This window comes from Trichomycterus rosablanca, chromosome 12 (assembly GCF_030014385.1).
Source record: "Trichomycterus rosablanca isolate fTriRos1 chromosome 12, fTriRos1.hap1, whole genome shotgun sequence".
Lineage (NCBI taxonomy): Eukaryota > Metazoa > Chordata > Actinopteri > Siluriformes > Trichomycteridae > Trichomycterus > Trichomycterus rosablanca.
In genome coordinates, this window is record NC_085999.1 from 2,277,706 (window position 1) to 2,304,551 (window position 26,846).

At 44.2% G+C, this 26,846-nt stretch overlaps 1 protein-coding gene across 4 annotated transcripts in view; it reads right to left on the reverse strand.

Moving 5' to 3' along the window:
* traf3ip1 (TNF receptor-associated factor 3 interacting protein 1) overlaps positions 1-25,127 on the reverse strand; it is a 39,184-nt gene extending 14,057 nt beyond the window's left edge. The window contains exons 1-13 of one of the 4 annotated variants that reach the window (XM_063005992.1): positions 24,901-25,127; positions 22,301-22,369; positions 18,191-18,352; positions 14,881-14,982; positions 13,652-14,077; positions 12,704-12,784; positions 7,930-8,005; positions 7,767-7,787; positions 6,660-6,738; positions 6,069-6,164; positions 3,560-3,695; positions 3,437-3,473; positions 3,272-3,348 (exon numbers count right to left, since the gene is read on the reverse strand). In XM_063005992.1, the coding sequence (XP_062862062.1) occupies positions 3,272-3,348; positions 3,437-3,473; positions 3,560-3,695; positions 6,069-6,164; positions 6,660-6,738; positions 7,767-7,787; positions 7,930-8,005; positions 12,704-12,784; positions 13,652-14,077; positions 14,881-14,982; positions 18,191-18,352; positions 22,301-22,369; positions 24,901-25,023 (1,485 nt within the window). In that variant the 5' untranslated portion in view covers positions 25,024-25,127. Of the gene's footprint in view, positions 1-3,271; positions 3,349-3,436; positions 3,474-3,559; positions 3,696-6,068; positions 6,168-6,659; positions 6,742-7,766; positions 7,788-7,929; positions 8,006-12,703; positions 12,785-13,651; positions 14,078-14,880; positions 14,983-18,190; positions 18,353-22,300; positions 22,370-24,900 lie in introns of all 4 variants that reach the window. The other 3 variants (XM_063005991.1, XM_063005995.1, XM_063005993.1) reach the window with 3 other exon arrangements.
* Positions 25,128-26,846: the final 1,719 nt, after the last annotated feature.

Consider the following 26,846-nt stretch of genomic DNA (forward strand, 5'->3'; position numbering starts at 1 on the left):
TGAATCGGTGTTCAGATTTGGAATATTTCATCATCTGATCCGCTGTTATCTAGTATTTGCTGCACAAACTGGCCCCTGACATCACATCACAACTCTTTGTCAGGATCATGACTCTAGATATTAAGACTTAGAGAAGACACACGAGTGAGAGTTACATTAGAATCTCAACCAAGGGCCAACAGTAGGAATCTGGTTATCTGGTACTGGTGCAAAACTGGCTTTCAAACATAACCTGCATCTCTGCTTCGAGTGAATCATTGACATTTACATTTTCTGCATTTAGCAGATGCTTTTATCCAAAACGACTTACAGTCTACAGTCCAAGCAATTGAGGGTTTAAGGCTTTGCTCAAGGGCCCAACAGTGGCAGCCTGGTAGTGGTGAACCAGCGACCTTCTGCTTACTAGTCCAGGACCTTAACCATCACAACTTTGCAAAGTCTTACAGAAGACACACGGATAAGACAACAACAATGCCCTGTTTAACTACCATATTTAATGCTGTGAATGCCACAATGCATCCTGCCATCACACCCCAATAACCTCTCCAACTAGCTAAACTAACACTAAACTGTGGACCAGGCAGTAAACCTGGACTGACAGTAAATCACTCAAAATAGCCTGAAATCTGAATCAAATGTGCTTTTTATCCGATCCACTGGTGTATCAGAATCTGTGAACCTGTGTGATGTGGAATGACAGGACGAGTAAAGTTTGCTGCTGGTGTACAGTATTTTAATTCCCATAAGTGAGTCTCCCTTTTTCTCCCGTGTAGATCGTCCAATTGCCCCATTGCGTCACGCTTCCTCTCCACCGATGCCGATCCCCGCTCTGATCGAGGGGAACGAAGCTAACCCACGCCCCCTCCGACACGTGGGCAGGAGCCGTATGCATCTTATCACCTACACGTTGACGAGTGCAGTGCGGATCAGCGTTGTGTACGGAGAGTCACACCCCGAGAGCACTCGTTTCTCATCTCTGTGCAGGCGCCATCAATCAGCCAGAAGAGGTCATAACTGCATTCGTTATGATAGAGTCCCTATCTGGCTTAATATCCCGCCCATATCTGAACAACGGGCCAATCGTTGTTCATGTGGCCGCTCAGCCCAGCCGGCAGGCAGAGCTGAGACTCCATACGATGTATTCAGGATCCCAGATCTGGTGTTCTAGTGTGTGTTTTACCGCTGCGCCTCTTAAACGGCGACTAATACACTTCTGATCTGATCCACGGACGTATTTTAGTGTCATAAAGCCAGTCATCACACCTAGGATTGCTTCCAGAAGCTTCCAGACTGTCAGATCAGACTGACATATCGACCACTACTTAGAAAATATAAAAATACAATAATCTAATCCCAAACCAAACAATTATAACTGAGCTCAGAGAATCCGATCTGAGATCCTGAGGTTACACAGTTGATCTAAACAAAACAAACAACCCGCGACTGCTGATCAATGGGGTGAGATGTTAAAATCGAGATGCATGTAGATGAAGTTCAGTTCCTGTTGCTAAACTTTGCCAGTGAAGTGGGTTTGAAACCGCAATTACCCCATTACAGTCCATTTGGGAATGTGCTTTCTTTGGAAGATGATTAACCCGATGACTAAGGCCTTTAGATGACAAATAGCGAGAAAGCAGCTCCCTAAAGTATTGCGGTTACTATAACAAATACTCACTGGAATGCTGGATCTAAAATACATCTACTCATGCTTGTGGGAATGCCGTGAGCCTTGCTCTAGTTCTACATGTGTAACCTGACACAACACTGACCTCTAGCGGAGGAGATAAATGCTAACAATACAGATCAATGGTGTTCACAGTGAAATATACAGTATATACTTATATATGTACATATATATACTTTGTAGTTCTACAATTACTGACTGTAGTCCATATGTTTCTCTACATGCTTTGTTAGCCCCCTTTCACCCTGTTCTTCAATGGTCAGGACCCCCACAGGACCACCACAGAGCAGGTATTATTTAGGTGGTGGATCATTCTCAGCACTGCAGTGACACTGACATGGTGGTGGTGTGTTAGTGTGTGTTGTGCTGGTATGAGTGGATCAGACACAGCAGCGCTGCTGGAGTTTTTAAACACCGTGTCCACTCACTGTCCACTCCATTAGACTCTCCTACCTAGTCGGTCCACCTTGTAGATGTAAAGTCGGAGACGATCGCTCATCTATCGCTGCTGTTTGAGTCGGTCGTCTTCTAGACCTTCATCAGTGGTCACAGGACGCTGCCCACGGGGCGCTGTTGGCTGGATAAAAACTCCAGCAGCGCTGCTGTGTCTGATCCACTCATACCAGCACAACACACACTAACACACCACCCAATGATCCACCACCCAAATAATACCTGCTCTGTGGGGGTCCTGTGGGGGTCCTGACCATTGAAGAACAGGGTGAAAGGGGGTGAACAAAGCATGTAGAGAAACAGACAGACTACAGTCAGTAGATGGACTACATTAAGTGGAGCTGATCAAATGGACAGTGAGTGTAGAAACAAGGAGGTGGTTTTAATTTTGTGGCTTTAACAGCCACCACTCGTCTGGAATGTGTGCCTATCGAGCCAGGAGAGCATTTGTAAAATCAGGCACTGATAAAGAAAGCTTGGCAACTGGAGCTCCTATTCACCCCAAACATGTTCAGTGGGGTCGGGATTAGACCCCCCCACACCAAACTCGAGAAAACACGTCTTAGCCATGAATCCGTGTTCAGATTTGGAATATTCCATCACCTGAGTCACTGTTATCTAGTATTTGTTGCACAAACTGGCCCCTGACATCACATCACAACTCTTAAAGTTATATTAAGACTTAAAGAAAACACACGGGTGAGAGTTACATTAGAATCTCAACCAAGGCCGCTCAGGTGGCGCAGCGGTTAAAACACACGCTGGAACACCAGAGCTGGGATCTCGAAGACGTCGTATCGAGTCTCGGCTCTGCCTGCCGACTGGGCCGAGCGGCCACTTGAGCAACGATTGGCCTGTTGTTCATACAGGGGTGGGATATTAAGCCGGATAGGGATTACGACCTCTGCTGGCTGATTGATGGTGCCTGCACAGAGATGAGGGTGTGTCTCTCCGTACACAGTGCTGATCCGCATATGCACTCGTCAAGTGTAGGTGACATGATGCATACGGCTGCGTGGGTTAGCTTCTCAACCAAGGACCAAGAGTGGGAATCTGGTAATCTACTGTAGTATTAGCGCAAAACTGGCTTTAAAACATAAATTAAACTAAATTAAAACACAACAATCATCCTACCTGATCTTTCGATCTAGAGGCTGATGGCGACGACTCGTAGTCCTTCTTAGTGTCCAGGATTTTTTTAACGAGTCCACCTAATACAAGAGGAAATCAAATCTGATTATAAACAAAACTACCTAATAATAATAAATCCCAAATAATAAACCCTGGACTTAAACTCACCATGTTCCTCATCACCCTGTAATTCACCTGATAACTCCTGCAAAGCAGATCATACATAATGAGTTTTGTTTCCATTCAAAATATTCATATTAATAATAATAACCACCTCAAATCACTCGCTACCTTCATTTCAGGCATGTCAGGGGGAGGTGGAGCTGCCTCCTCGACTACAAACTGCCCATCTTCATCCTCCTCCTCCTCATCGGAGAGCTTTTTGCCGTCCACAATGACAGCTGAGGGAGGCTTGGCACTGCCGAGTCTGGAGAAGTACAAAAACACGTGGTGAAGATACACTTTCATATGGACTATCATGTGGTCAGTAGTGATGCACTGACCTGACGCTAAACAACATTATTATTTATTTATTAGGATTATAACGTCATGTTTTACACTTTGGTTACATCCGTGACAGGAACGGTAGTTACTCATTACACAAGATTTATCAGTTTAAGTTTAATATTAAACACAGTCATGGACAATTTAGTGTCTCCAATTCACCACACTTGCACGTCTTTGGACTGTGGGAGGAAACCGGAGCGCCCGGAGTAAACCCACGCAGACACGGGGAGAACATGCAAACTCCACACAGAAAGGACCTTCTTGCCATGAGGCGACAGTGCTACCCACCGAGTCACCGTGCCGCCCCAATTGGAGATACAAAATCGGTTGTGACTGTGTTTGATATTTAACTTGAACTGATGAATTATGGGTAACCTGTAACTACCGTTCCTGTCATGAATGGAAGCAAAGTGTAAAACATTGCCTTCGGATCCTAATAATTAAAAAATAATAACATGATGTTTACGGACACGTCAAACGTCCGCTGGTGAACATGTGACACGTCTATGAGCTTGTCATAATCACGTGAAGTTTTGCAGCAGAACAAGCAGTGGTAACACATTGGTTAAGGTACCACACTAGTGATCAGAAGGTTGCTGGTTCAATCCCTACTATTGCCAGTTTTTTCACTGTCACTGGTTTACCACACTCTAAAAAATAATATACTGGATCTACTTAAAAAAATTATGGTAACAATTTGCCTGCATTTTTCCATGTCATCTCAACTAGAATGTTTTAAGTAAATGCAACAAGCCTTTCGCTGTTAAACGAACTTAACTAAATTAGGTAATATCAACATGAACATCTTTAACACCATCACGCTAAATTAATCTGAACCTACTTAATTTTAATGTCATTGTTTTGTTCCACAAACCCAAATAAATTAGGTTCTGCTAATGTGATTATGCTGAATATTATTGTAATGTCGGCGAGAGAAGAAGGCGATAGGAATCAGCACTTTTACTGAATCACTGGACAGACACTTATTCATACACATATACATTCATACCACAAATACACATGCCGATCCATTTCTCAGCATATCCACCAAGTTGAATCGGTTCACCTGGACACAAGTTTGTTGAAGAGAACAACAAACTCTACAACAAACTTGTCCAGATGAACTGATTTAACTTTGTGGATTTGTATACCTGGATTATCGAGCATGCATCAACATATTTCTCAGTGTAGCCACACTGTTCCCAATGCTGGTCTGCACAGTCACGGTAGGGGTGGATACCACTGCCGCAAGGCTTTCTGGGTAAAGCTCCGCCCCTTCCCAGTATTTAAACATAATACATTCAAGCAACTCAGATATTTTAGTTGGCTCAACTCAAAATTGGTATGATGTTGTACTAAAGCAAAATAATGCGTTGAAAAAGGTTAAAATTTTGAGTTTGTCTAAAATAATGTTTTTTTTTTTTAAGTTGCCCGAACTCAAAATTTTGAACAAATGTAACAAACTTAATTTTTTTTATGTTGAACTGACTTGTTATGTTACGTTTAATTTACTAATGTGCTGAATCATTTTTTAGAGTGCACTCTTCCTTACTTGGAGCACTTTTGATAGATACTGACCACTGCAGACCGGGACACACCCCACAAGAGCTGCAGTTTTGGAGATGCTCTGACCCGGTCGTCTAGCCATCACGATCTGGCCCTCGTCACACTCGCTCAGATCCTCACGCTCGTCCATTCCCCCCCCCTATCTGTTAGATCGGACCACACGGCCCAGCCTTTGTTCCCCACGTGCATCAATGAGCCTTGGCCGCCCATGACCCTGTCGTCGGTTTACCACTGTTACTTCCTTGGAGCACTTTTGATAGATACTGACCACTGCAGACCGGGACACACCCCACAAGAGCTGCAGTTTTGGAGATGCTCTGACCCAGACGTAAAGCCATCACAATTCGGCCCTCAGATCATCACGCTCGCCCATTTTTCCTGCTTCTAACATCAACTTTGAGGATAAAATGTTCACTTGCTGCCTAATATACCCCCCCCCCCCCCCCACACACACACACACTAATAGGTGCCGTGATGAAGAGATAATCAGTGTTATTCGCTTCACCTGTCAGTGCTCATAATGTTATGCCTGGTCGGTGTATATAATCTTTTTATACATCTTTATACTTCACACTATGAGCTTTCAGAACATTATTCCTTTACTTGGCATTACTGACCATGCTTACACCCTGTATTCCCCCCGTCCAGGTCCTTCATGATTCGACTCCTGTGGGCGTGAATGGCCGTACAGTACCGCGGTCGTTTTTGTGGGTCAGACAGTACCTACCTTTCGTCTGGTACTGCATCAGCGTAGCTCTCCTGCCTCTTGACTCTTGGAGGAGCTGGTCTGGCACTGCCGGGCCGTGCTATCCTCCTGTTACCGCTGCTTCAGAAAGCGTGCCGTTATTATAGAACACTTCGGTAATTATATAATCACAGAATAATAATCGTGTGGCTGATGTGCAAACAGCTGGCGAGATGTAAACAAGTGCCAGGAGACCCAAACTGATTTTCTTTTATGGAAGGAAATTCAGAGGGAAATGAGAAGCAGGTGGACGTTATTATTATCTGGGAAAGGTTCTGAGCACAGGAAAAGATTGTTTTAAAACTATTTTGCCTCTTAAATATTTAAAGCTGCATGACAAATTTAGTGCTGAATATTTCTTTATGCATTTTCTCCCGACTTCGGCGCGTCCAATTGCCCGATTGCATCACGCTTCCTCTCCACTAATGCCGATCCCGCTCTGATTGAGGAGAACGAAGCTAACCCACGCCCCCTCCGACGCGTGGGCAGCAGCCGTACGCATCTCGTCACCTACACTTGACGAGTGCTAATGCGGATCGGCTCTGTGTACGGAGAGACAAAAGAAGTACTGACCTGTGTGATGCATGAGATGGCACATCTGAAGCCTCTCCGTTTTCGAGGTGGACTTGCTTGTTCCCTGAGGTGTTCTCACCTGCTGAAACAAACATGGTGCTCTAACTCCACAGGCTTTAAAAATCACCTCAGATTAAACTCCCGCTGAGCCCGAGGTTTTATTCCTACATCCAGTATAGTCCAAACAGCAGGACTGTCAAAGATCCCTGATCATGGTTACAGTAACACAAACATGGCATTATTATTACACACAATGTAAAATGTAAAAAAACGGACAGGGCAACATTTTATCAGCTCCACTTATCGTATAGAAGCACTTTGTAGTTCTACAATTACTGACTGTAGTCCATCTGTTTCTCTACATACTTTTTTAACCTGCTTTCACCCTGTTCTTCAATGGCCAGGACCACCACAGAGCAGGTATTATTTAGGTGGTGGATCATTCTCAGCACTGCAGTGACACTGACATGGTGGTGGTGTGTTAGTGTGTGTTGTGCTGGAGTTTTTAAACACCGTGTCCACTCTATTAGACACTCCTACCTAGTTGGTCCACCTTGTAGATGTGAAGTCAGAGACGATCGCTCATCTATTGCTGCTGTTTGAGTCGCTCATCTTCTAGACCTTCATCAGTGGTCACAGGACGCTGCCCACGGGGCGCTGTTGGCTGGATGTTTTAGGTTGGTGGATGATTCTCAGTCCAGCAGTGATAGTGAGGTGTTTAAAAACTCACCACTCATACTAGCACAACACACACTAACACACCACCACCATGCCAGTGTCATTGCGGTGCTGAGAATCATCCACCACCTAAATAATACCTGCTCTGTGGTGGTCCTGTGAGGGTCCTGACCATTGAAGAACAGGGTGAAAGGGGGCTAACAAAGCATGCAGAGAAACAGATGGACTACAGTCAGTAATTGTAGAACTACAAAGTGCTTCTATATGGTAAGTGGAGCTGATAAAATGGACAGTGAGTGTAGAAACAAGGAGGTGGTTTTAATGTTATGGCGTATTTGTGTATTTGTAACCCAATACATCTTGATGGAATTCGTTTTGGGAGCTAAAGAAGCATTTCAAAGAGCCAGAATCTAAACATCACCTACTCACCTCCATCACTGTCTGATTCATCTAAAAAAACAAAATAAGAAAGAAAATGAAATCAGCACCAGTTAAGCACAAATAAGCAAGTACCGACTTAACAGCGGGATTATTTTAGTTTCTCCCATGATGACAGTGGCTACTTGGTAACCGGTCTGTTTAAGGAAGTTACCTGGCGCTCCTGCTTTGGGTCGGCGTCGCTGTCCCTTGGCAGACGAGGGCCTGGGTATTCTAGCAGGACTTTCAGGCTACATAAAGAGAGAGGAAGAGATTCTTAGATGAATCAACAACAAGAACTCTTTTATTATCCACATAAAGCACAAAAGGCAGAAACGATTCAGTGAAGCTATTTGGTTATACACCGATCAGCCATAACATTAAAACCACCTCCTCGTTCCTACACTCACTGTCCATTTTATCAGCTCCACTTACCATATAGAAGCACTTTGTAGTTCTACAATTACTGACTGTAGTCCATCTGTTTCTCTACATGCTTTGTTACCCCCCTTCACTCTGTTCTTCAATGGTCAGGACCCCCACAGGACCCCCACAGAGCAGGTATTATTTGGGTGGTGGATCATTCTCAGCACTGCACTGACACTGACATGGTGGTGGTGTGTTAGTGTGTATTGTGCTGGTATGAGTGGATCAGACACAGCAGCGCTGATGGAGTTTTTAAACACCTCACTGTCACTGCTGGACTGAGAATAGTCCACCAACCAAATATATCCAGCCAACAGCGCCCCGTGGGCAGCGTCCTGTGACCACTGATGAAGGTCTAGAAGATGACCGACTCAAACAGCAGCGATAGATGAGCGATCGTCTCTGACTTTACATCTACAAGGTGGACCGACTAGGTAGGCGTGTCTAATAGAGTGGACAGTGAGTGGACACGGTGTTTAAAAACTCACTCTTACCAGCACAACACACACTAACACACCACCACCATGTCAGTGTCACTGCAGTGCTGAGAATCATCCACCACCTAAATAATACCTGCTCTGTGGTGGTCCTGACCATTGAAGAACAGGGTGAAAGGGGGGTAACAAAGCATGAAGAGAAACAGATGGACTACAGTCAGTAATTGTAGAACTACAAAGTGCTTCTATATGGTAAGTGGAGCTGATAAAATGGACAGTGTGTGTAGAAACAAGGAGGTGGTTTTAATGTTATGGCTGATCGGTGTAAGTTGGTAAAACACAAATGTAATAAACACAGGATATGTGGAAAAAATTCCAGCATCAAACCAATAATATTTCCAGCAAATCTGTGTTGTGTGCGGAGCAGCTCTGGGGGTAAAACCAAAAGTCCATGGCGGTGACTGGGCAAAAGCTGATGGGTCTCAAAGAGGAAGAAGAATTACATTTACATCCACAGCCAAATAATCTGAGGGCGCTCGGGTGGCAGTATTCACATCTATACTAGTACAAAAATCTACAAAACTACAATCGGAAAGGACGTGAAGCCAAGCAGCTACTTCAACGCGCTAAAGCAGAAACTAATAATGTACCTGCTCTAGTTCATCTCCGTCAGTCTTGAGGAATGAAGACAAAGACGTAAGTACAGAAATGTCAGACGTTAAATTGATTGATCGATTGATTTCCCAAAGGGAATTTGCCGTGTTACAGCAGCAATTCAGACATTACACGCATCACACAAACACGAACATGTAAGTGCAAAAGGAAATAAAATACAATTATTTAAAAAATTTAATGTAAAGTAAATGTAATGTAAAAAATGAGAATATAAAGAATATAAAAAGACAAAAAAGACAAAGGTGAGAGTCTCAGGTTAGGGAGTCATTTCTGCTACACTGATGTTTACCCTTGCTAGTGAAAGCTGTTCTTTAAGATTTAATCCAGCCATAAAGAACTAATAAAAATAAAAGATAACAAAAACACTACTTTTGTACACATCCAAATATATTTAAGCACAGCTTTTAAGAAGTCCTTCCTTCTTTTTTATTCCTTTTTCCTCCCGATCTGATCGTATCCAAATACCCGATCATGCTGCATTTCACTTCCTCTACTCCTTTTCACATGCACAAGGTGGGTTCATACGGAGATCCGTATAGTGCACAGAGAGTCATGCACCGATCTCCATTATCCCCCGTCTCTGTGCGAGCTCCACTGAATGCCAGCAGAGGTCGTAACTGCAGCAGTTATAAGGAATCTCAAGCTTCATTGCTACCCATGGACAAGCCGATCATTGTCTGTATATACTGTATGTGCCCGACCTGCTGATGGCAAAGCAAGAGTGCGAGGTGCTAGTGGTGTGCTAGTGTTTCATCATCATCAGTGCTTTATCGTGGTGGGTTGTGGTGGTCCCAATTCCACAGAATTACTGGGAAAAATGCAGTGTCACACCCCGGACTTCACATCAGTCTGTCATGGAGCTTTGGCCACCCCACCCCCAGACATAGCCAATCATTTCTGTATGTAGACACATCTATTTAAACCCTGGATCCCAGTGGTGGTAAGCTAGCGTAATTTAACACCAAGTGCCTGGAGCCATACTTAATAAAATTGATTTTACACCATATAAGACCTGTAGACAGTTGCTGTGTGTGTTGGTTGGACCAAATGGGCTTAAAATGACTAGTTGACTACAACTAACTGAGTTTGTGTTGCTCGGATCTAGAGGTCTTTTACTTTAGCCCACCACTGTCGAGATGCAGGTTTGAATCTCAGCCGTGCTATCGGCCAGCAAGGCGTCTACACAGATATACTGTAAGAGGCTATGTCTGATAGGGTGAGGCTGCAAAGCCCTGCAGTGGACGGGCAGCCTGTCCAGGGTGTTTTTGCCTCGCACTTGGCGTTTCACAGTGGAACCAGGCCCACTGCAACCCTGACCAGGATTAAATAATTAAACAAAACAGAAACATAAATGACGTCTGCATTTAACAAGATTGAAGAACAGCTTGTAAAGAAGTTAACGATTGATGTGCAAGCAGTTAAGTCGCTCATACATGGCAGAAGCCAGATACATACGGATATAAAAAAAATCATTTATTATCAAGAAATAAACCTGCAATGCAAAAACTGTAGGAAAATGACAATACAGTAGACCCTTGACTTATGAATTTAATTGGTTCTGAAGGGCTGTTCTTAAGTCAAAATGTTCGTTAGTTAAACTTTTTTCCCCATAAGAAATAATGTAAATAGAATTAATCCGTGCCAGACCCTTACCTAACCTCTCTAATGTCTTAAATGCTCTTTTTTGTTATAAATACAAGTATATACCTTAAATCTCAAATTATAGAAAAGATAATACTGTAATAAACAATAATAAACAACAATACACAGTAGTACTGTACATAAACACACATCACATTTCAGTACAGTACGTGTGCTGCACCATACACCATAATACATTTCCTTCTTTTATATAAAATTTATCTACCAGAAACAACAACAACTCTCATATTTCTCTATTATTTCCTTCTTTATTTCAGTAGTGTTGTATTTTGTAGGTGTAATTACACTAAAGAAAGATTTCCTTCTTCTCCCTCACTCACTCTCCCCTCTGTCTGATACACAGTGACACCTACTGGCAGGAGTAATTATACAACAACAAATGTAATAGATCTTTACATTTTCTCAGCACTGCGCTCTCTCTGCACATTCTTTGGGGACGTTTTAATATTGAATTTTACAAAATATAAAGAAAACACCTGAAAAACACCGTCCGCTGTCCGAATGTTTGCTCACTGTATATATATATATATACTGTATATATATATATATATATATATATATATAAACCGGGTTTCCATCCAAACGTTTCGCAAGTGTAATGCGCATTTATAAAATATCGGCAGAAAAAAAAGCAGAAAATTTTGCGTTTCCATCAACTACAGTTATGCGAAAAAACCTTCACATGACGTGAGAGACGTCGGGCAGAACGAGCGACGGCCCATCTAATGTGGGCTCAAATCTCCGTGCCACGGCGACGTTCACCTCACATCTGGGAACGTAAACGCACTAAACAATTTTGAAAGCACATTGTGCAGAAGCATTTTTCAGACGAGCTTTGGATCTAGAATTTCAGAATGTCAAAATCAGCCTTTGATGAGCTGTGCACCATGATCGGGTCGTCTGTAGAGCCAAAAGTTTACAGTCACCGGCCACCCGTGCCGACTGAAAAGAGGATCGCTATTGCCTTGTACATGTAGTAGTGGGCGAGCCGTTCGGCGTGAGCGTAACGACAGTTCACCGTAGCGTACACGCTGTATGCCAAGCAATAACATCAAAACTAATGAAACGTTACGTCGTGTTAGCAAATGCGCAGGAGGCAGAAGAAATAGCGCAGCGTAATTACGCAGCGCACCACATACCACAGGTGTACGGTGCACTGGATGCTACACACATTCCAATCCTCCCTCCAGCAGTCGGGTACAGGGGCTATGTACATAGAAGGGATGGCCATCGATTGTTTTGCAGGCACTTGTGGATGACCAGTTGTTGATTCGTGATGTATGTGTCGGCTCTCTCGGCAGCGCACATGACCCAGCAGTCTTTAAAACATCACACCTTTTCAGGTACACTACACACGTTGACAGTATGCGTGTGTGTGTGTGACTTAGAGCTTGAAACGTCATCGTTTATTCGCAAAACCCGTTTCCATCCCCTTTTTTCGCATTTCGGCGATGCGATATTCTAACTTTTTTTGCGATATTTGGGTCTTTTTTCGAATTTTTAGCTTTTCCATCCAGGTTTTTTAATGCGCATTTTCAAAATTCGCAAAAACATGTTCGTGACGTCGCGTGTTTCGCAAATTTCTGTTCGTAATCCGAAATTTGTTCGTACATCAAGTAACCCGAAATGTTCGTATGGTAAACCGTTCAGGTCCACTGTATCATCTTATCCATTAATCATCAAAGTGGGTAAGTGATCTAGAACGAAGCAACAATAAAAAGAGCAGAAATAAAACTAGATGAGACTCACCTCCACCGGCTCAGGTTTTTTATTTTTACTGAGCTCCTCCGGCTGAGGTTTCTGCCTGTTGATCTCCTCAGCTGCTCGGCTCTGTAAAGAGAACACAGAAAAGTAAATAAACCGTTTACGTGGATCTTACTTTATTTCATGAATGTTGTTACGATGCACAAGATGTAGCACTTGAACAAATGAAGTTATATGCATCATATTTATTCAACAGCACTTAAACACAATCACTTTAATCACTTTAAGTGGAGATGTGTTTTATGAAAAATGTACTGAAAATATAACATGGTGAAAGTTATAGTGTGATGAAAGTGTAAAGTTGGAAGGGGGCAAATACTTTTTACAGCACTGAATTCTACATGGTGGGTCCGGTTTTCCCTGGAATCATGTTTGCTAGAGTCCAGCTTAGCAGTAAAGAAATCACCTTACTGGTGCATCTCAGGTAGACTCAGGTAGGTTATATTTTCCCTGGATTGTCCCCTTAATCTCCCAATCTAGTCATATCTAATTCCCCACTGGGAATCTGATCAATGAGACAATTTTAACGTCTAGTTTTACACACTTCGTTTACATTCATGACAGGACAGGTAGTTACTGGGAGGAAACCCGAACACCTGGAGGAAAACGGGTGCATCTCAGGTAGACTCAAGTTATATTTTCCCTGGATTTTTCCTCTTTGTCTGCCAATCTAGTCAATTTCCCACTGGGAACACTCAATCTGATCTAGGAGAGCTGGATCACGACACGACTCGATGACGTGTCCAATCTGTGGCCGCTTCTTATCCCCTGCCAGTGTTGGGTTCACACACAGAGCCACGCTAAGCTCCATGTCACCCCCCATTCCAAACAGTCCTGAAGATCTCGTATCACCCTCCTAAACATGACCGATTGCGTCTGTGTGGATGATGGACGGTCGGTAGCTCTAAAAAAGATCAGATAGAGATATCCAACCTTTTTGTCTGTTTTCTCCTTCAGCTTGTCCTCGGCCTCTTTCTGCCGCTCTCTCTCCCGTTCCCGTTCCTTGTCCCGATCTCGTCTCCTGCTCTGCTCGTGATCTTTATCTCTGGCTCGTTCCCTGTACTTGTGTGAATCGGCTCGTTCTTTATCTTTCTCTCTGGTCTCTTTGGTCCTGTCCCTGTCCCGATCCTTCTCTTTGTCTCTGTCCCGCTCCCTGTCTCGCGTCTTGTCTCTGTCCCGATCGCGACTCTTGTCTTTATCCCGGTCTTTGTCCTTCGTCCTGTCTCTCTCCCGGCTCTTCTCGGCCCTCTCTCCGTCTCTGTGCCGCTCTTTCTCGCTCCTCTTGCTGGCCGGGTCTCTGGGCTGGACCGGGTCTTTCTGTTCTGCGGTCACGCCGCTCTCTTTGATTTCGATTTTTTCCTGCGGAACACAAGAAACGACAGCTGACGTTTCACCTACAGATAAAATGAGGTTTTATTTGTTTCATCTCAGACTTTATTAACACTGAATTAACACTGATGTAATATTAATTCGATCCTAGGTTTATGCACCCTAAACTTATTAATAACTCAAACTAAACTGTTGTTTACATGCCACATTACTCTATAGTTTACATGCCACACTGCACTTCACACAAAGTGTTATACTGTCATTTAATTACATTTTTTTCATTGTTTATCTTATGCTATTTTTTTATTTATGCAAAATTGTGTGCATGTTGTATTGTTTGTATATTGTAGAGAGCTACCAATAGCCTAGTAGCTTACCTAACAGCTTAGTATATTACTTCATTAGGACAGAGAAATGAGCAGAAGCCCCAAACACGGCCAGTTGTGTTTGCGTGTGGATGGATGGCCGGGTTGGTGACTGTGGTTTAAACCCAGAGCCAAAAAAAGGGTCGCAGAGAAAAGTAATAATATTTAAATAAATAAATTTTAACAGGCACAAATACACAGGCTCTATGTTACATCTTGTAAACCACAGTGGGACCAGTTTGCCACTATTTTTATTAATTAAACATATTTCATTTTATGTTTCGTTTTGATGCATCGTTTGTGTTGCCCGAGTCGCGATAAAAATCATAAACAAAATGTCGCTTAAAAAAGTTAAAAAAACCCTGCATTAGACCACTGTGCCACCCGAGCGCCAAAGTTTATTCATTCTAATTCATATTTCATTCTTATTATATACCAGGTGATTGACAAAGTGGTGTTATGTCTTACCTCTCTGTTCTCCTTGCCCTGGGACCTAGAGGTGCCAGCTTTGCCCTTTAGGTCCACTTTATCACCGGACAGGACACGCCTCACAGCCTCGTCACTGGAAATCTGCAGAACAAACAATTCAGTTAGTCCACAGTTGCGATGTGATGATGTTACGTTAGTTAAGGCTATTATTTCATGATATTAACTCATTAAATGTAGACAATCAACTTTCCCTCAGATATCAGATAAATCATTAGCATTTCATATCTGCTTAATGTTCCTCTGATTAAGTTAATTACATACTAAGATTAGTTTGTAAATGGACTGATGTATCAATAACAATCAGTTCTTTTATTTAATAAATAGTCTTTGTTTAGTGCACCATCACCTTCCCTCACACACCTTTAGTGCACTGTCACCTTCCCTCAGTGCACAGTCACCTTCCCTCACACACCCTAACACACACTCACACACCCTCAGTGCTGCACCCTCACCCATCCTAAGTGCTGCACCCTCACACACCCTCAGTGCTGCACCCTAACACACCCTGGGTGCACCTTTACTTTCCCTTAGTGCTGCACCCTAACACACTCCCGGTGCACCCTCACTTTCCCTTAGTGCTGCTCCCTCACTTTCCCTTAGGGCTGAACCCTCACTTTCCCTTAGTGCTGCACCCTCACTTTCCCTTAGTGCTGCACCCTCACTTTCCCTTAGTGCTGCACCCTCACTTTCCCTTAGTGCTGCACCCTCACTTTCCCTTAGTGCTGCATCCTCACTTTCCCTTAGTGCTGCACCCTCACTTTCCCTTAGTGCTGCACCCTAACACACTCCCGGTGCACCCTCACTTTCCCTTAGTGCTGCACCCTCACTTTCCCTTAGTGCTGCACCCTCAATTTCCCTTAGTGCTGCACCCTCACTTTCCCTTAGTGCTGCACCCTCACTTTCCCTTAGTGCTGCATCCTCACCCTCCCTTAATGCTGCACCCTCACTTTCCCTTAGTGCTGCACCCTAACACACTCCCGGTGCACCCTCACTTTCCCTTAGTGCTGCACCCTCACTTTCCCTTAGTGCTGCATCCTCACTTTCCCTTAGTGCTGCACCCTCACTTTCCCTTAGTGCTGCACCCTAACACACTCCCGGTGCACCCTCACTTTCCCTTAGTGCTGCACCCTCACTTTCCCTTAGTGCTGCACCCTAACACACTCCCGGTGCACCCTCACTTTCCCTTAGTGCTGCTCCCTCACTTTCCCTTAGGGCTGAACCCTCACTTTCCCTTAGTGCTGCACCCTCACTTTCCCTTAGTGCTGCACCTTCACTTTCCCTTAGTGCTGCACCCTCACTTTCCCTTAGTGCTGCACCCTCACTTTCCCTTAGTGCTGCATCCTCACCCTCCCTTAATGCTGCACCCTCACTTTCCCTTAGTGCTGCACCCTAACACACTCCCGGTGCACCCTCACTTTCCCTTAGTGCTGCTCCCTCACTTTCCCTTAGGGCTGAACCCTCACTTTCCCTTAGTGCTGCACCCTCACTTTCCCTTAGTGCTGCACCTTCACTTTCCCTTAGTGCTGCACCCTCACTTTCCCTTAGTGCTGCACCCTCACTTTCCCTTAGTGCTGCATCCTCACTTTCCCTTAGTGCTGCATCCTCACTTTCCCTTAGTGCTGCACCCTCACTTTCCCTTAGTGCTGCATCCTCACCCTCCCTTAATGCTGCACCCTCACTTTCCCTTAGTGCTGCACCCTAACACACTCCCGGTGCACCCTCACTTTCCCTTAGTGCTGCTCCCTCACTTTCCCTTAGGGCTGAACCCTCACTTTCCCTTAGTGCTGCACCCTCACTTTCCCTTAGTGCTGCACCTTCACTTTCCCTTAGTGCTGCACCCTCACTTTCCCTTAGTGCTGCACCCTCACTTTCCCTTAGTGCTGCATCCTCACTTTCCCTTAGTGCTGCACCCTCACTTTCCCTTAGTGCTGCACCCTAACACACTCCCGGTGCACCCTCACTTTCCCTTAGTGCTGCACCCTCACTTTCCCTTAGTGCTGCACCCTCACTTTCCCTTAGTGCTGCATCCTCACTTTCCCTTAGTGCTGCACCCTCACTTTCCCTTAGTGCTGCACCCTAACACACTCCCGGTGCACCCTCACTTTCCCTTAGTGCTGCACCCTCACTTTCCCTTAGTGCTGCACCCTCACTTTCCCTTAGTGCTGCACCCTCAATTTCCCTTAGTGCTGCACCCTCACTTTCCCTTAGTGCTGCTCCCTCACTTTCCCTTAATGCTGCACCCTCACTTTCCCTTAGTGCTGCACCCTAACACACTCCCGGTGCACCCTCACTTTCCTTTAGTGCTGCACCCTCACTTTCCCTTAGTGCTGCACCCTCACCCTCCCTTAGTGCTGCTCCCTCACTTTCCCTTAATGCTGCACCCTCACTTTCCCTTAGTGCTGCACCCTAACACACTCCCGGTGCACCCTCACTTTCCTTTAGTGCTGCACCCTCACTTTCCCTTAGTGCTGCACCCTAACACACTCCCGGTGCACCCTCACTTTCCCTTAGTGCTGCACCCTCACTTTCCTTTAGTGCTGCACCCTCACTTTCCCTTAGTGCTGCACCCTAACACACTCCCGGTGCACCCTCACTTTCCCTTAGTGCTGCACCCTCACTTTCCTTTAGTGCTGCACCCTCACTTTCCCTTAGTGCTGCACCCTAACACACTCCCGGTGCACCCTCACTTTCCCTTAGTGCTGCACCCTCACTTTCCTTTAGTGCTGCACCCTCACTTTCCCTTAGTGCTGCACCCTAACACACTCCCGGTGCACCCTCACTTTCCCTTAGTGCTGCACCCTCACTTTCCCTTAGTGCTGCACCCTCCTCACTTTCCCTTAGTGCTGCACCTTAACACACTCCCGGTGCACCCTCACTTTCCCTTAGTGCTGCACCCTCACTTTCCCTTAGTGCTGCACCCTCACTTTCCCTTAGTGCTGCACCCTAACACACTCCCGGTGCACCCTCACTTTCCCTTAGTGCTGCACCCTCACCCTCCCTTAATGCTGCACCCTCACTTTCCCTTAGTGCTGCACCCTCACCCTCCTTCAGACACAGAAAATTATGTCTGTGCAGGCACCTGGTTGGCCAATAGCAGAGCTGAGAGTCAAATTCAAGAGCTCGAGATCTCAGCAGAAGGGGGCTAGCATGTGAGCTCTAAACTTTTTGGTTAAGCCAGGACTAATGATGACCAGTTATTAGTTAAAAGAAGTTGAAAAAAATGCAATTCGCATCCCTGTGTCTGACTACAGCTACTCAGCACATCCCTGGCTTTGTACGCAGGACCGACCTTGTTGAGGCAGCACTTGGCAATAGTCTGGAGCAGCTCGTTGGTTTTCTCCGGTTCGTGGCCGGCCACTATCCGTGCAGGCTTAGCAGATACGGTCTCCCCACTCACCATCATCACCACGTCTATGGCCTTCTGAAGAAATGCTATCTTTGAGTCTTTATCCTGCACGGCACAGGAAAACAGACACACACACACACACACACACACACAAACACATTATTATTATTAGCTTAATACTGAATTATTGGGACACATTATTGGGTAATAATGATCTTTAGTAGATATTTAACATTCACTTATGTATTCTGAACCTTCATTTTTAAGGTTTAATTCTGGGTTTCTAAGCAAGTGCTTACAGTCAGTATCAGGGCTTAGCTTGGGTAAAGCTTTCTAGTTACACTAAATAAACAAGTATGTGGACACCACTTCTAATGATCGAGTTCAGTTGTTTCAGCTGTACAACATGCTATCAGCTGTTTAATATCAATTTAATATCAATATAAAATAAAGTGTGGGGAAGGCCCTTCCCTGTTCTAGCATAACTGTGCTCCTGGGTACAACATAAGATCAATTAAATATATATTTTGGTAAATTTGGTGTGGAGGAGCTCCAGTGTCATAAACAGAGCCATGATCATAACCTCAATAAACACATTTGAGACGAACTGGAACGTCTCTTGCAAGCCAGCAGTCCAAAGGGGCACAAATTCTCCCTTAAGGGGCCCAAATTCTCACTAAAGGGGCACAAATTCTCACTAAAGGGGCACAAATTCTCACTAAAGGGGCACAAATTCTCACTGGAGGGGCACAAATTCTCACTAAAGGGGCACAAATTCTCCCTTAAGGAGCACAAATTCTCACTAAAGGGGCACAAATTCTCACTAAAGGGGCACAAATTCTCCCTTAAGGAGCACAAATTCTCACTAAAGGGGCACAAATTCTCCCTTAAGGGACCCAAATTCTCACTAAAGGGGCACAAATTCTCCCTTAAGGGGCACAAATTCTCACTGAAGGGGCACAAATTCTCACTGAAGGGGCACAAATTCTCCCTTAAGGGGCCCAAATTCTCACTAAAGGGGCACAAATTCTCCCTTAAGGGGCACAAATTCTCACTAAAGGGGCACAAATTCTCACTGGAGGGGCACAAATTCTCACTAAAGGGGCACAAATTCTCCCTTAAGGGGCACAAATTCTCACTAAAGGAGCACAAATTCTCCCTTAAGGAGCACAAATTCTCACTGAAGGGACACAAATTCTCCCTTAAGGAGCACAAATTCTCACTGAAGGGGCACAAATTCTCCCTTAAGGAGCACAAATTCTCACTGAAGGGGCACAAATTCTCCCTTAAGGAGCACAAATTCTCACTGAAGGGGCACAAATTCTCCCTTAAGGGGCACAAATTCTCACTAAAGGGGCACAAATTCTCACTGAAGGGGCACAAATTCTCACTAAAGGGGCACAAATTCTCACTGAAGGGGCACAAATTCTCCCTTAAGGGGCACAAATTCTCACTAAAGGGGCACAAATTCTCACTGAAGGGGCACAAATTCTCACTAAAGAGGCACAAATTCTCACTGAAGGGGCACAAATTCTCCCTTAAGGGGCACAAATTCTCACTAAAGGCCAAAATTCTCCCTTAAGGGGCACAAACAGACTTCAAAATCTTCCTAAATGAGTAGCTGCTGTTATGGTATGGAAACTCAATGTTAACACACATGGTTTTAATCCAAAGTGACTTACAGCACAGTGACAGTATACAGTCTAAGCAACTGAGAGTTAAGGGCCTTGCTCAAGGGCCCAACGGTGGCAACCTGGCAGTGTTGGTGCTTGAACCAGCGACTTTTCGATTACTAGTCCAGTACCTTAACCATTAGGCTGCAACTGCCCTGTTTTGGAAAGTGGTTTTGGAATGGGATCATGGTCAGGTGTCCACATACTTTTGACCACATACTATAGCTAGAATACCAAGGTACTTCAGAGATGCCTGTAAACATTAACCCAGCTGTAAATTATTCATGGTCTGCGCCCAGTCCTCTGGAGTTTAATTTAAACGGTCCGTGTGTCGTGATGAAGTGCAATCGTCCGTGATGCCATTAGGAGTCGATGATCATTTAGCCAGCTGATAATTAACTTAGAGATACACATCACAGACAACAGGGACAATTACTCTTAATTGGGCGGAATATTTCTTATCACAGCCCATAAAGTCCATAATTTAATATTATTTCATGTTGTATTTAATTATATATCAGACACATCAAAAGGGACATCAAACAAATCTATCTAGCATTACTAAAGCCCCTAATATTGAGGGTGGACAGCACTCCCTACAGAGAGCATCCATTATGCATGATGAGGCATCAAAGCACTCGGTTCCTTTTGCACGACGCGCGTTTTAAAAAGAGATCGGGTGTGAAATGTTTACTCTCTTTACTTTTTAATGTTCCAATCTCATTCAGAAAGAACGAGGAGTCTGTTTTGTCCTTAGGGACACAGAGGGGGGACGGCACGGTGGCTCGGTGGGTAGCACTGTCGCCTCACAGCAAGAAGGTCCTGGGTTCGATTCCCAGGCGGGGCGGTCCGGGGTCCTTTCTGTGTGGAGTTTGCATGTTCTCCCCGTGTCTGTGTGGGTTTCCTCCGAGAGCTCCGGTGTTCCATATTAAACTTGAACTGATGAATCTTGCGTAAGCAGTAACTACCTGTCCTGCCATTAATGTAAACAAAGTGTAAATAAAATAAAATAAATAGGGACACAGAGATCTGTCCTCGGTGAGTTACAGGGCTGCTTTAAGAAGTGTTCTGCATGAATCTTTGACCACTGGTATGTTTCTGACACTTTTTCTACCCATGGTGCCAAAAATGATGGAGCTGAAGCAATAATTCTGGAATATGAATGAATGCTTCATTTCGGCTGCACCCTTTAAGGGTCGCGACAGCAGGAGGATGCCCCTCCTGATACAACCTGCCTATTTACATTGACATTTAGCGGACACTTTTCTCCAAAGTGACGTACAGTATACAGTTTTTAACCCATTGAGCGTCAAGGGCCTTGTTTAAGGGCCCAACAGAGGCAACAGGGCAGTGGTGGGGTTTAAACCAGCAACCCAGCAAGCTAGGCCACATCTACCCTATTTATCCAGTGGCTAGGTTTACGTAACGGCACACGCCCAACCCGGGATTCAAACCCCCAGAACTAAGTTTCTTACTGTTATAAAATAAGATAAGATAATCCTTTATTAATCCCACAATGGGGAAATTCACATCGTTAGACAAGAAATGGTAACACATTGGGAGAGTAGGAGATAAAAAAAAAACCAGCAACCAGATTGTGCTCCCTGAGGAGCCCCTAACAGCACACAAGCACATGTAAACATAAGAACATAACATAGTCACACAACCAGCCACGGGTTAGGGATGTGGGGATAGGAAAAGTAACCAACTACGACAAGCAGCCATCCAGCGATTCGCAGCCATATGCCGGCGCGCGCTGCAGCCCGTCCTGCCGCGATAACATGGCTGTTTACAGCTCTTACTGCCCATAATGAAAAACAGTCAGTGAAGGGGGTGTAGGTACGTCGCAGCAGGTCCTCTGGAGGAATTTACTTATCAGCGAGGCCGTTGCTGATAACAGGGGAGCCAAGAGCAGAAATGACTTCTTGTTTTGTCTGAGCACTAATAAAAATTTAACACAAACTCTCAGAATGAATGCGTCTCTGGTTCATCTCATTTCGCAAAGCCGTTAGTTTCTCCAAGATGGAATCCATATTGCGATTTATATTCACAGTCTGAGTTCCAACGGCTCTGCCCACCATATCAATCAAATTGGGCAGTTTCTGGGGACCTTTGACAACTGACCCAACTCTTTTAATTTCCCGATACAGCAGGGCGAAGCCTAGTCCAATCAGCAAAAAACCCACAATCAAAGTTCCGAATAGGTAAACATCCTCTACGTCCTCCAACGAAAGAGGTGCCAGGCACACGACCCTCCACTTCCCCCACGAGTCCATCGCGTATCCTGCCATTTGCGTTCCGTCGGGGCATGTGGGGCTCACAATTCTTACTCCAGTACTTCTACAGTGGAATTATCTGGTGTGGTTTAGAAAAGACTTACCTTAACATTGTCCGATTTCATCTCTGCTTCCCCGTAAAGACCCTTCATGAAGCCTGTGGTGCGAATTACCTGGCAAGAAACAAACGCAATGCCAGTTAAAACCCAGTTGAAAAGACACAAAAATGGTACCAACTAAACAAATATTACCATAAGGGCCGTTCATGTGAGTTTTGCATGTTGGGAACTATATCGTGGGACAATAGATACCGTTCTAAAACTTAGACTGAGCTCATACAGAGGTATATGATAGGTGATACCAAAGGTAAAAGGATGAAATCCCCTATCTGGTGTAAATAAAAGCACACCCTGCTTTACATCTTGAAGCAGTTTGGCTAAACCTATCTTCAGAAATAAACTCTCCTCTGTCCTGAATATCATCCATCAATCATCTGGCCTTTATAAAGATTCAGACAGTAAATAATTATTGATGTTTGAACTGTTTTGTGTAATTAGTTCAGGAGTACACTGATGAGCCACAACATCAGGATCACCCACCTAATAAGCTATCAAAACAGCTCAGATCCATCGAGACGTGGTCTCCACAAGACATCTAAACAAGACATCTGTGGTATCTGGCACCAGGGCATTACCACCAGGACCTTCAATATCTGTACTGGGTTAGATGGATCGTCCTACAGTGCATCCTGGCGCCATGTCTCCCATGGGTAAAAAAATGCACGTCAAGTCAAGTCAATTTTATTTATATAGCGCTTTTTACAATAAACATTGTCTCAAAGCAACTTTACAGACTCCAGGACCAACAGACCAAAAACCTTTGTTGAGCAAGTCGAGGGCGACAGTGGCGAGGAACAATTCCATTTAAAATACAGGAAGAAACCTTGAGAGGAACCAGACTTAGCAGGGACCCCCGTCCTCTTTGGGTGGCCTGGGGGATAGTTTAAATAAATAGAATTTAAACAAATCATACAAACACAAAATTAAATTGAACTGAAAGTTATAACTAACAAAAAAAAATAAAAAAATAATTGGAGTTCTTCATTGTTCAGTCCAGTCTGTGATAAAGTCCGTTGTAAGTCTTGGACATTTTTTGGTGCCAAAACGTCAGGGTCCCATCCCATCTAGCAGGAGCAGCATTGTTGGCATTGCTGTCTCGACTTGCTGTCTTTAACCTCGAGAGGGTGAACAGGATTCCGTCAGAACCACCTCGGGGTAAAACAACAGAAGATGTCCAGCCATTCACATGATCTTGCAGAAAACAGAATTTATCTGACTGGTCAAGCTTCTTCCATTGCGCCAATGTCCAGTCCTGGTACCTGGCACCCAACTGGTCTGTGACAATTCAGCCCCATACACGGAAGGGTTTGATGTACTGTATGTTGTGTATGATGTGCAATTTGAGCCACAGTAGCTCTTTGGTTGTCCGTACCAGACGGCATCAGTTAGTCTTGGTCACCCAACAACCTGTGGATGGTTCATGGTTTGTCCCTCCTTGGACCAGTGTCAGTGGGTACTCACCATGGCTGCCTATGACACACATCGGTGTCTCTGAGATACTTTAACCCATGTGTCGGGACATCGTTTGGCCCCTTTCAAAATCACTCAAGTCTTTATGCTTGATCGTATCTAGTGCATTCAACACGTGAACTATGAGGAACCACCATCAGCCAAATATTTAACACATCCCTGACCGTCACAGGCACGACTTTTACCAGACAGACACACTGTCCTGCACCTTTTTGTGGAGTGTTTCTGAGGTTTACAACATGGCAGTGGTGGGGGCTTGAACCAGCGACCTTTTGATTACTAGTCAATAACCTTAACCACTAGGCTACAAGACTGCTATAAGAAAAACAAAATACAAAATAAATAATATATTTTCACTAAATTATTATTTATACAGTTCGTATAATTCACAATATAGATGATTTTAGCCACATCAGCCACTCCTAGCTGCTACTGTGCTCATATACACATGTCAACACAGTTAAAAGTGCCTAATTTACTTCGTTTCTTCTCCTACCTGTTTTCGGTATAAACGGCATCTTTTGATCTGATTGGCTAGTAGTTCTACCCTCCATTTGAAGTCGTGCGCTGATTGGACAATAACATGTGTCAATCATACAAGTCTCAGGTAAAAGGCGGGACTTGCCTCTATACGGGTGGAAAAGAAACGCTTACAGAGATGCCTAGCAACAAAAAGACGCTAGCCAAACAGCCACACCGGAACATCTAACCTCAGAACAGATGTCATTAATAAGAGATAAATCGATTTAAATTGTGTTGTTTTTGCTGTGGAATTAAATTAGCAATAGTTTGCGTACACTGTTAAACCGATAAACAAGCAAGCTAGGTTAGACACTAGTTACCTAGCAAGTTAGCAATCAGGATCATTAAGTAAATCTGATTATCACCAGATTACAGACTAATCCACAAAACAATAAATAATAATAACAATAAAGTAATGAAACCATTAAGTCTATGACAAACAAACCCGCATTAAAACAAGCAAAGTACTTAATAAGTAGCTAGCTGATTCCAGCGGCCTTGTGTCCATTGCGTTGACCACAAATCTTTAATAAATAAGAAAATAAAACAAACTAAACAAATAAGAAGATTTAACATCAGTCCTGCACACTCACCTCACTTAATATATCATGCAGATATCTGAAAGGCGGTTTGCTCAGCAGCTTCTCAGTCAGTGGAGGTTTCTTTATCACTTTACCAAGAGTGTCCTGGGTCCTTTTGGCCACCGAGCTGTTCATAATTCACTATCCAGCTGAAAAAAGTCAACAACAACAAAAATAACCGATAAATCGCTCAACCGCTTCACCTCGCCTCGTAGTAGAACGCTTCTCTGGCTACTACACCGTTCTGCGCCTGCGCAAAACCCGCACGGTCGCCAAGCGCGACGAATTTCCATGGCAACAAGTAACAATCAAGTCGCCGTTCGTTCTACAACTAAAGGAGTCGACTCCCAACCGATTCTGATTCTGATAACATCAACAAATAACGGAGTCGACTCCCAACCGATCCTGATTCCTATTACAACAACAAATAACAGAGTCGACTCCCAACCAATTCTGATTCCGATTACATCAACAAATAAAGGAGTCGACTCCCAACCGATTCTAATTCCGATTACACAAACAAATAATGAAATCATAATAAAGAATGGAATCATCAGTTCATTCATTTATTCACTGTCTGTTTTACCACCGCGTTATCCTGATCAGGGTCGCAGTGGGCGCAATTCAGTGCGCAAAAGGTGGGAAACACTCGGGAAACTGCCGTTTATTCCACAAATAATGGAGTCGACACCCAACTGATTCTGATTCCGATTACATCAACAAACAATGGAGTCGACTCCCAACCGATTCTGATTCCGATTACATCGACAAATAAAGGAGTCGACTCCAAAACGATTCTGATTCCGATTACATCAACAAACAATGGAGTCGACTCCCAACCGATTCTGATTCTGTATCCGATTACGTCAACAAATAAAGGAGTTGACTCCCAACCGATTCTGATTCTGATAACATCAACAAATAACGGAGTCGACTCCCAACCAATTCTGATTCCGATTACATCAACAAATAAAAGAGTCGACTCCCAACCGATTCTGATTCCGATTACACAAACAAATAATGAAATCATAATAAAGAATGGAATCATCAGTTCATTCATTTATTCACTGTCTGTTTTACCACCGCGTTATCCTGATCAGGGTCGCAGTGGGCGCAGTTCAGTGCGCAAAAGGTGGGAAACACTCTGCAAACTGCCGTTTATTCCACAAATAATGGAGTCGACACCCAACTGATTCTGATTCTGTATCCGATTACGTCAACAAATAAAGGAGTTGACTCCCAACCGATTCTGATTCTGATAACATCAACAAATAACGGAGTCGACTCCCAACCGATCCTGATTCCTATTACAACAACAAATAACAGAGTCGACTCCCAACCGATTCTGATTCCTATTACATCAACAAATAACGGAGTCGACTCCCAACCGATCCCGATTCCTATTACAACAACAAATAACAGAGTCGACTCCCAACCGATTCTGATTCCTATTACAACAACAAATAACGGAGTCGACTCCCAACCGATTCTGATTCCTATTTCATTCAACAAATAATGGAGTCGACTCCCAACCGACTCTGATTCCGATTCTGTGCGTTGTATAATTACATTTAATGAAATCATACATTCATTCATTTATTCATTGTCTGTTTTACCACCGCGTTATCCTGATCAGGGTCGCGGTGGGCGCAATTCAGTGCGTAAAAGGTGGGAAACACTCTGGACAGCAGTTGTAGCCTAGTGGTTAAGGTAGTGGACTAGTAATCAAAAGGGTCGCTGGTTCAAGCCCCACCACTGCTACGCTGAGCAAGGCCCTTAACCCACAATTGCGTAGACAATATACTCGGACAGTTCTGTAAGTCGCTTTGGATTAAAGCGTCCACTAAATGCAGAAAATGTAAATGGACAGGACGCCAGTCCATCACAGGGCAAACACACACACAGCAATTTTGTATCTGCATGTCTTTGGACTGTGGGAGGAAACCAGAGCACCCCGA